This window comes from Varanus komodoensis, unplaced genomic scaffold (genome assembly GCF_004798865.1).
Source record: "Varanus komodoensis strain SLA01 unplaced genomic scaffold, ASM479886v1 scaffold112, whole genome shotgun sequence".
Lineage (NCBI taxonomy): Eukaryota > Metazoa > Chordata > Lepidosauria > Squamata > Varanidae > Varanus > Varanus komodoensis.
The window spans coordinates 214,494-225,389 of NW_025335322.1; the positions used below are offsets into that span (position 1 = coordinate 214,494).

Genomic DNA, 10,896 nt, shown 5'->3' on the forward strand with positions numbered 1-10,896 from the left:
TTCTCGGGAAATGCTAGCAACAGCTTCAGAATCTTCCAGAGCACTTGACTGAATCTGACACTACTGAGCTAATGCACTCTCTGTCATTGCAGAAGCCCTTCTAGAAGTAGAACAGAAATGAAGTGCTGAGAGTGCAAGCCAGAGAGAAACCAGGATTGCTGTCAGGCAGGGCAAAATTATCCCTTCCGACTCTCCGTGCAATGGAACTGCCCACTGTCCCCCCCCCTCAGTCTTCACACCCATTTCTGTGCTTGCATGTGTCAAGACTCTCATGTTTTCCCCTCCCAAACGCTGGGTGGACGCTGCTGGGGGACTCGGCGTCCCGTATCGGTGAAAGTAGGGGAGGCAGTTGAGGGTAACGGCTGCTGACATGGCAGCGTCTCCCTTCAGTCAGGGATGGAGGGAAGGGAAGCGGGGGCAGACAACCCTCCTCAGTCTGCAGTCCTTCCCTACACCAGGCCGAGCTGTCTCAGCCGCTGCCGAACCTGCGTTGCTGCCATTCTGATCTATCCTTGCCGATAAACGGTAGATGAGAAGCTAAGTAAACAAAGCAATATTTATTATGAGCTAAATTACATGCGTCAAAAGCATATTTGATGTGTCGGGCAATATAACGCCAGCTGCCAGTTTGCTCTCAAGAGACTGTCCTAAAGCCATGTCCCAGGGGCCCAAATATAAAAGTTGATTACAGCTTCCACGGAGAAGGAGCCTTGTCATTTCTGCCTTTTATCCAGCACCGCAGTTGCTGCCAGAATAAAATAGGTATGATTTGCTCACCTGCGCTTGCAGTCAAGCCATCTCGAAAGCTGAAGTCCAGAAATGTGAGGCACTTCTAACAGCTCGGCCTTGTGCATGTGTCATCGGGTGTCAGACACACTGTGTCTGGCAGAAGCGGGGCTAGGGGTGCAGCCTTCCGTTTTTTTCTGGCTGTTCTGAAGACTAACGTTTATGAAAGAGCATATGTTGCTGCAAAAGTATTTTCATGGCCATCTTCCTCTGGAAACTGAGGAAGAGGACAGCAACCTGGTGTTATCCCAAAATGTCCCAGCTTTTGCTCTTGTCACCTCACTACATGGGCTCTGTGATTAGCATCCTGTTGCCCCTTCTAGCCCCGCAATCCTGTATTTATTTATTTATATTGTGATTTATATCCTGCCTTTTTCCTACAAAGGGCTCAAGGCAGCTTGCATCAGTCTCCTCCTCCATCTTATCCCCACAACAGCCCTGTGAGGTAGGCTGGGCTGAGAGTCTGTGACTGGCCCAAAGTCACCCAGCTGGCTCCATGGCTGAGCGGGGACTAGAACCCAGATCCTCTGAGTCCCAGCCCCATGCTCTTAACCACTACACCACACTGGCTCTCCACTCGTTCACATGTGGGTGCATCCCACTTCGAACTTGAGGGAATGTACTACTATAAGTAAATATGTACAGGAACAGGTTCTGCTCCATTCACTTGCCTCTCAGCTAAAACAGGCACAAAAAACCCCCTTGGGAACAATCCGTGGCAAAAGCAGGTCCCAGCCTGTCACCTGGCCTTAAAGATGCACCTTTCTCTGCTCTGTTTTCTGCCTTCGACTATCACCTTTCCTCCCGCCTCAATCCTCCTTTCTCCCTCCCCACCCCTTACAAGCCGCCTGCCTCGACTTATAAGGCCCCTTCTCCAGCTGCTTCCATCTTTCTTCCCCCATGGCTCTCCAGGACATGCTGGGGACGGCGGGCACTGCTCTGCAAGCCCCCAGTTGGCCCCTGCCCCCACCAGGCGGGGTGGTGGTCCCTGCGCCCTTCCCGCTTTCCCACGGCACGACCACGCTGGCGTTCCGCTGCAGCCACGGGGTGGTGGTGGCAGCGGATACCCGGTCCTCCTGTGCGGGGCTCGTGGCCGATCCGTCGTCCCGCAAGGTCATCACCCTCCACCCTCACCTCCTGGCGACCACATCCGGGACCTCGGCCGACTGCGTCAGCTGGCTGCGGCTCCTGCGCTGCGCCCTGCGCCTGCGGGAGCTGCGTGAGGGGCGCCGGCCCAGCGTCGCTGGGGCCGCCAAGCTGCTGGCCTCGCTGCTGCGCGGGTGCCGCAACGAGGATTTGTGCGTGGCCACCCTGCTGTGCGGTTGGGACCACAGAGGGCCCGGTCTGCACTACGTCTACAGCGACGGCACCTGTCTCTCCGGGGATGTTTTCTCTGTCGGTTCCGGCTCCCCCTACGCCTACGGAGTGATGGATGGCAGCTACCGCTATGACCTGCCACGCGCAGAGGCCTTCCTCCTCGCCCGCCAAGCGGTGGCTCACGCTGCCCACCGAGATGCCTACTCTGGGGGCAACGTGGACCTGTACCACGTCCGGCCAACTGGTTGGGTCTGCATCTCACGGGAAGACTTGAGCGAAGTCTATCGGGGCTTGGGGCCCATGCCCGACGAGGACGGAGACGCTGAAGAAGTGCAGCAAGGACAGACCGGCCTTCGCGCTCCACCCGAAGCAGCGATAGCCCACTTTTGGAATTAACACATTCATTCCGCCAGTGCAGAGACGGCAACGTGTGGCCGGGAGGATGGTGCAGGGTGTCATGTGCAAAGAAGGCCACCTGGGCCAGGACGAAGCCGCGTGGGCCTTCCCCAAGTGGCACCAGGCTTGATCTGGAAGGGGAGCCAGCCTCTGTATCAAGAAGCACCACACATGATGCAGAGGAAATAACTTACCCATATGGCAAAATAGTCATTTGCATCACTGGTAACAAACCAGCCTGAGCCAATCCGCATGACCCAGCACAAGGCAGCGTATGTCGGTGTGGAACAGACGGCACTGCAGCAACACGATGGAGAGAGGCGGGAGCCCTGGGCCGGCATCAGCCAGCTCGGAGTGAGTGAGGGATGGCCCCGAGCAGGGGCAGCCGAAAAGGGGAGCACCCGAGAAAGCTGGCCGATGCATAGCAAGCCCAGGATGGGGTTGGCTAAATGTGTACGGAGGAGAGACAAGCCACGATCCACCCGTTTGTGTCCAGCAGTCCTCAGGGCCAACGCTGCTACAGGGCAGAGTAAGGGGGATTTTGGGTGTCACGAAAAGAAGCTGTTGATCATTGCGGCATTCCTGAGGAAGGGTGTTGCTGGACTCTTTTGCCTCACCGACCAATGTCACACAGCTGGTCCTGAGTACTGTGTGCCCTGATGCGAGCAGGGGGCACCCCTTACTCCTGGGCTACAACCTCTCCAGGTGTGCTGGGCAGCCTGTTGGCTGGGGTACTGGAGGTGTGCGGCAACATGGGGGGCCAGTTCCAGGGAAGCCTGTTGCAGGGGAGCAGGCAAGTGTGTGTGGGGGGTGGGAATACCCGCGAACACGCGTGCACGTGTGAAACGGCGGAGCGGGACCGGACGCAGCAGCGAGGAAGCGACCACTGCCCGCCGGCTCCGCCAGCCTGGCCTCTGCTCTCATCCTCCAGGCTCCTGCAGGGCTGCAAGCGCTTGCCACGGAGGCGGCGGCCGGGAGCGTGCAAACGCGGCGCGAAGGGGCGCTTCTCCGGCCGCCTGTCGCGGCTCCCCCTCGGCCTCTGCGGCGCCACGGCGGGCGCGGGAGCCTCCAAAGGGGGCCGGCCTGGCCGGGGGGGGGCGCGCCCCGGAGCCCCCGCGGCCCCGTCCCCAAGAGGGCCGCCCCTCCCGACGGCGGGGACAGGCAGCCCGCGCTCGCCGCCGCCGGGGCGCCCTTGGCGGCGACCGCGCCATTGTGCGCGCTTATCTTAACTGGCATCTCCGAGGCGGGGGCGACGCTGGCGGAAGGCCCGGCGCACGGCCGCCCGGCTCGGTCGCGCCGGATCCGCCCGCCGCCCGCGCGTGCGAGGCCTCGCCCCCGCCGGCCGCTTCTCCCCCGGCCCGCCCGGCGCCCGCGCCCCTTCCCAGCCGCGCTCCCCGCCGCCCGCGCGGCCTTCCCTCCCGGCTCCGCGCCACGGGGCGTCAGTCCATTAGCAGGCGCGGCGGCGAGGGCGCCAATTACCAGCACTTGAGCTGTTTCACGCTCGGGTGGCGCCCGCTGCTTCGCCGGCAGAAGGGGGCGGGCAGGCGGGCGCAGGACTGGAGAAGTGGCCGCGAAGGCGTGCAGATGGCGAGGGGGGCCGGGCGGGCGAGCGGCGCAGGAGAGGCTGCTCTCGGGCAGTCCCAAGGGGGGCGCGGGGGGCCGCGAGCAGTGCGGCGGGGGGCGCAGGGCAGCCCTGGGCGCCGGTGGGCGCGGGCGGAGGCGAGGCGCGGGCAGGGGAAGGGGCCAGGGTGCAAAGGGGAAGGGGAGCGGCGGGCGGGTGGCGGCTGCCGCTGGGCAGTGCCGCCTGCAGGGGGGCGAAGGGGCAGTGGGGGGGGGGGGGGGGGGGGGGGGGGCGCTGCGCGGGGAGCAGAGGGGCGCCCGAGAGCGCGGGCGGGGCGGGCGCTCGGCGGAGGCGGCGGGGCCCGCGCAGGAGGCTGCGATCCGGGCCGGGAGAGGAGGCGGCGGATGCTCCGAGGAACGCGGAAGGCCGGCGGGGAAGGGAGGGGAGGGGAAGGGAAGGGGGGCCCGAACCGAGCCGGGACGAAGGCGAGCGGGGCAGGGCGGCGCCCAGGGATGCCGCGCGAGGGACGTGCCCGTCTGCCCCGTGCCCCCTTTGGAAAGTAATTAATATTCCTGCAGCGCTGGGCACAGAGGGGGCAGGCCCGCCCTCCTCATTTGCATATAAATTAAACGCGAAACAAAGACTGCGGGCAGGAGCGCAGTCACGTCCTCGGCTCCCTCCGTCCCACCGGCGGAGCCCGCTCGGTGCTGCCGCCGCTGCTCCAGGCCGCCTGTCCCGGCGGATCCAGGTATTCCCTGGTGGCTCTTCCCCCCGCTCCGGATCACCAGCGGGCCCCTCCCCGTTCAGGGAAGCGCCGCCACGGACCAAAGACCCCCCCGCCGCCTGCCAGCACCTTCTGCGCCCAAGTTCTGGGCTGTGAGGGTCACCCCTTCGCTGCCGGCTCTGCAGTGGAGCTTCCAGAATGGATCCACCCAGGCAGAGACCGCCAAACCCAGATGGGACCCTCACGCCGCGGTTCCCGTCCCATCCTCTAGAAACCTCATGTTGAAGCTAAGCAGGCCAGGGGCTCGCCTGGGCTTGGAGGGGAGAGCATCCGGGAATCGCATGGAGCCACTATGTAGATGCAACATAAACAGGACCACCCCAAAATTTATCCTGTATTGGGGGGATGGGCAACTGATAGCCCTCGAAGCACCATTCCTGCTCCCCCAGAGCAACGTGGTTTTGACTGCCCTGCCGAGCTAGCCGGACTGGTAAAGAGAGAGACGATGAGAGACTCCACTCTAGGAAGCCATCTGTCCCGGTGGGGTTTGCAGGCAGCCGGTCGTGTCTGCCAGAGCACCAAGTGCTCCACAGCTGTGATTACACTTGTTGAGAGTTGGCACCGATTCTTTTAGAGTAGAGATGCAGAACCTCAAGCCCAGGGCTGAAGCTGGTCCGCGTGGAGGCTAGTTCCTGCTCTCCAGGCTTCGCCAGACCTTCATACCTGCTTCCCCTGAAACACAAGTTGTTTGCTGTGCTGTCCCTTCCGCTGTCCGTCCGAAATGGCTGATGTCGCTCCTCAGGTGTAGTGATGACGGGAGGTAATGCCAACAATATACCGCCAAGTTAAGCCCTATCTCTCCTGCCTTGGAAGGCTGCCTGCAGGAGCCTTTCCAAAATCCTACTCAGCCCCTGAGCCGAAATCGGTTCGACACCCCTGTGTTAGGGAGCCTTTGAGCTGAGCCCGTCTTGCCTCTTTCCTCCGGTCTGCTTTCCGTGGTCTCGCGGGACAGAGAACTGGGCATCCCTTCTGCAGAATGCAAGCTGCCAGAGAAGAGCTCAGCTGGATGAGAGCAAAGGTCTGCGGAGGGCAGCCCTCGGTTGCCCAGACGCATCCAGGAAAGCTGCACTAGGGCTTGAAGGCAGTAGCATTCTGATACCCGGCAGTATTATAATGCCGCTGCGCATGGATGCGTCCTGTAGCCATCCCTCCTGCCAAAAGTGAGCTAAGGTGTGAACGCCAAAAGAACTGGAGCCAAAACGGAGCAACTGAGATACAGGGAGCGTGCATCAGCTTGTTTGGGGGAACAAGAGGATTTGCAGAAGTACAAAAGCATCTTTTCTGTGGGGGGGGGAACCTAGGAGGCAAAAACCTTCCACCCAAAACTACCCACGGCAAAAACTGAGCATGTTACAGAGCGTTGCTTGACAAGTGAGAGAAAATGGAAAGGGTGGGTGGGTGGGTGGGTGGGCAGAATGGCTTGAGTTCTTGAGTCTCCCGGAGGAAGGCAAGAGGGATACCCTTAGTGGGAACACAGATGTACTGCAACAGGCCTAGATAGCCCTTTTCTCTCCTCATCTGTGAAGTGGTCTATGTCGTTTTATGCAGATTCCCTCCATGCAGTCTGCAGTCCTTTTCTTCCTTTTGTCTCTTACTGCCCCTCGCCGGGTGACCCTGCGGTCTACCCTTATGAGTGAGAGAGGAAAAAGGAAGGAAAGAAAAATTGTCCATTTACAGTGTGCATAATAGAATAAACCTTCCTCATACTTCAGCATGTGTGTCCTCTTTTTCCCCAAGCCTTTTAATTAGCCTCCCATTAAGCCTTTAAATTGGATCACAACTGATCCCATTTTAGGGGTGGGGTATATAGAGCGAATCTGTGATATACCCAAAAGACCATGCAATGAATTTGTGGCGGAAGCGAGATGTGGTGCCCGATCTCTGATGAAGACCCCCCCAAAATTCCATCTTGTGGATGTTCCCATTTAGTTGCTACCTCACTCCAGTCAATAGAATTTAGATCTCTCTGTAGGAATTCCTTTCTCCTTGCAGCCTTCTTGCAAACAGAAGGCTAAATCCTACGAGAGCCACATTCCCTTGCCAAACAGCATCATACTTAATGTTACGGTTGCTGAAAGTTTTCCAGTCTTCTGTTCTTTTGCTTTGCTGGCCATCCGGAGGCAATCCTATTACATTTATTACTGAGCTTAGGGGGTGTGTAATTATTTTGGGGGTGTGTACATGTTTTCAGTCTCTATTTAATATCACAAGTGGTTTCTGAAAAGTGATGTACGGCTTTCCTCCCCCTCTCTCTCCCCACCCCGCCACCAGTTGACCTGTAGGGCCTTGTATTGTGGTGGATGTCTAAAAAAATAAATGGCTTTTCATTTATTCTTGCCATCCCCTCTTCCTGTATGAAGGTGGCGGTGCTGCCTGAGGAGGCTGTGCCAGCACAAGAACATGATTCTAGCTTTTCTTAGGGGGTACAGCTTTGGCTTCTTTGCTCCCCTGTGGCATTTTGATTTCTAAACAGCGGGGAATAATTAAAATACCCGGGGCTTTTTTTCTAAACCGATGAAGAAAGAAGAGAGGAAGAATGCTCGCTCGCTCCCTTGCTCACTCATCTGCTTGGTGCTAACCTGGCCTGTCCCTGGGTACCAGGGAGGTTCCCAAGACGAGGAAACCTGAAGCGAGGAAGGTGCTTGGAGACAGCAACAGGAAAACAGGACCTTAGAAGCCATTTTCAGTGCTGTGCCTCAGCCCTGGAATATGCAAGGCATCGATAAAGAGCGGCTTCCCTGGAGCATCAGCACAGCCTGTCCGCAGATGTCTGGGATTGAAAAGAGAACGTTCCCAGAATGTGAGTTTCAGGAGAATTTGATCCATTAGCCAACTGCTGACTAGCTGAAAACATTTTGACTGGGGTGGTGGGAGGAAATGATTGTGCTGTTGGGAGGGGACCACAGGGGTCTACAGTGAAGCCAGGCAAGAGCCGTGCAAAATTTGGGGGAGAAGCCCGAACCTGTAACTTGGCCCACTTCACCCACATATTAAAATTCTATTCCATATGCACAATTCCTTGACTCATGGAAGAACAATTTGTTTTAATTCTGACACTCGAACTGCTGCATCCCTGAAACTTCAGCATGGACTTTACTGTAGCTTTTCTACCATGCTCCCAAAAACCTTGCCTTAGTCTTGTGTTCTCTCTCTCTCTCTCTCTCTCTCTCTCTCTCTCTCTCTCTCTCTCTTTACCATAATATCCAGTCTGAAGTAGAGTTCTTCAAAAGTAGCTGACGACTTCGGACCGTTTGGGTTAGTCCTAACAGAGAAGGTATTCCCATTCAGCCATCCTGATCATTTTTTATTCTAGTTGACCAATATGGCGGCATACATTTTATAAATATATCAGCTCAGTTTACAGCGTTATTTTTCTGGCCTTTTCATTGCAAAATCCTGAATTATTCCCCAAAATAAATTTGTCTTGCAAGGTCACACTTGATACTGAACTTGCAGAATGTAGCTAGGTTGCTTAGGATACAGTCCTCTGACTGTTTGAATCCCAAAATTCTACGATGGCTGGGAGATGCTTGCATTTATAGAACATTTTGTTTAAATATGCAGAGAACTAAACCCTTAACCATCCTTGTTTCATTGCAGAGTACATGGAATATTTGGTGAGTGTTACTCTGCTGAAATTTATTTCAGCTTCTGTCACTGTTGTCATGCAAACAATCCATCGAACTATGAACACTCCACTCAAAATTAGTTGCACTTTGGTTTGGTTTGATTCTGTAAATCTAATTTATCCAAATGTAACAATTTACAAGAAAGATTTTCAGAAAAGTAGACATTTACTCAGATCTATTTTGATCCCCTTAAATCCTACCAGCAAAACGGGCTCCTACTGTCTTTGGGATTAATGTCCCCTGCTGTTTGGTCACATCTACTAGTATTCCATCCCTCTTGCAAGGATTCTGAGAATAATTGTTCCTATAACAAAGAACGTACATTTGTGCCTCAAAGCCCAAGTCTACATGTACCAACCACACTCTTTCTGTTGAAGAAAGACACAGACCAGCCTCGAAACTGAGTTTAGTATATTCCCAACCCTGTTTCTGATCAGACCCAGCAAACCTGTCAATGGACCCCCCTCATCAAGAATGACAACCAAACATTCATTTGCTATTTTTTGTGACATCAAAGACCTGCTGCCTAAGGCAGCCTTCCCAGCCATGCCTCATGGAAGGAGGTCCCCGAAGAGCTTCGAGTTCTTCTTCTGGTAAACTGGGACCCGTTGCAACATTCTAGTTTTTACTGTTTGGGGACATGTCTTTTAAAAACTCATTAGGGGATTTGTGAAATGTCAGAGGGTACATGAACTTTAAGCACAACTAGGGTGCAAACACCTTGGATTTCAAGAGCTCATAATCCGACCTTTGAAGTTAATGGCCCCCTGTTCTTTCCCCACAAGACCACCCAGCTCACACCACCAAGTGCCCCCTTTCCTTCTCCTCTCACACCAGAAAGACCCTTCCCGGGCCACTCTATCTTGTGATTCTGTATCAGAGTTAATCTCTTGCCATCACACAGAGCCAGCATTATTTTTACTTAATCCTTAATGATCTAATCTCCATATACTCCAGTAAGGCTTGATGCAAGAAGGAGAATTAATCGTATCTCCCAATAATAGACACATCACATTTACCAGAATTGGCTACTGTGTTCTGGATTATGTCCCCCTTTCCTCCCCAGACTGGACCAAACCTTTGCTGGCCACAGTTCCTATGATCTCCATCTCATACACACAACTCAGAATAGCCTTCTTTTAGAAAATAAATTGTTTATTACGAAATTATAACATGGATGTCCCCACCTGACACCGGTTAAGCCTTAGCTCCCTAGAGTAAAATTGTCCTGGATAGAGAAAGTCCCGTTAGGTTCTTGGAAGAGGAGGGCTTTGTCCAGAGGGCAGGGTCCAGTTCAGGCCTCCAGCCATGGTGCCATCTCCAGAAATATTCTGGGAGCCCACACGGAAGGGTGAGCCAGGACCCTTGCGCTGGCTGACCGGTTACCCTGCTCAGGGCTTGGGGGCTGCAAGTTGAATGAGGGGTAAGTCCATGCTGGCATGACCGGACTGTTAAGAGTCCAGGTGGGTAGGGAGTTGGGTACCAAAGGATTCTGGGAAAGAATGAATGCATAGAGTATTTTATATAGGAGATGGGGAAGGGAAGAGAACTGAACATAATAAACACGGCACAGATACGGTGGAATGGAGAGAGAACCCACAACTCAGTGATGCTGTGAATGCCAAAGAAAGTGGGTGGCGAAGGAAACACCTCTAACGAGGCTGAATGGATACGGAAGTAGTCTTACAGAAAAGAACGCTGGGGAATCGAAAAGGAGAGGAAGACAGCGAGGAAGGACCAGGGGAAAAGTGCAGAGGAGGACAGAAAGAGAGGAGAATCAAAGGCTTGAGATAAAGGGAAAAACAGAACCAAAGGGAAGGGCAGATGGGCAAAATTAATGAGATGAAGGGCGCACTCCCGTGTGCTTAGACAGAAGAAAGTCCCACGGCTCCCTGTATGCCCCAGGCCGGGATAGCCTGCTGGGCCCACAGCCCCTACCGTCCCTGGGCATGTGCAGAAATAAAGGTCCAAGGCCCCGATGATCTCGGTCCCATCGGGCCTTCTGGGATCAGCCGGCTTTTGGCCCACAGGGGCGTCACACCCAGCTGCCCGCCCCCCTTGGATCTTTCTGCCTGAGCCTTTTCCTGAACGCAGACGCCTCCTTTCCCCCACCTGCCTACAGATCCTTTCTCACAAACGGGCTGCTCTTCGGAGACGGGGCCCTCCAGGCACCCGCACCCGGCAGAGGTCAGAGCATCTACGACTCAGGCTGGAGCTGGGGTCAGACTAGATGGCCCGGTGGACCCCTTCCGGCGCGCTCCGTTCCTGTTGCGGCAACCGAGGTGTGCATTTGGCGGGGGGCGGCGCTGCGGGGGCCGGGACGTGGCCCGCTCAGCGCCCGGGCAGCTCCGCCGGCCGGGCTCGGCGGGGAGGCGCAGGGCTTCCTTCTGCCTAGCGGCGGCGGCGCTGCTCGGGGCGGGGGG

General features: G+C 55.9%; 2 protein-coding genes across 2 annotated transcripts in view; one reads left to right on the forward strand and one right to left on the reverse strand.

Moving 5' to 3' along the window:
* The first annotated feature begins 1,686 nt into the window (after positions 1-1,686).
* Positions 1,687-2,499, forward strand: PSMB11 (proteasome subunit beta 11). The gene has a single exon (XM_044420884.1). The coding sequence runs from the start codon at positions 1,687-1,689 to the stop codon at positions 2,497-2,499; it is 813 nt and encodes a 270-aa protein (XP_044276819.1).
* Positions 2,500-7,514: 5,015 nt separating this feature from the next.
* The window catches only part of CDH24 (cadherin 24), a 15,753-nt gene continuing 12,371 nt past the window's right edge, over positions 7,515-10,896 (reverse strand). Inside the window, exon 12 of the mRNA XM_044420885.1 lies at positions 7,515-7,614. Coding sequence (XP_044276820.1) covers positions 7,515-7,614 — 100 coding nt within the window. The remainder of the gene's footprint in view (positions 7,615-10,896) is intronic.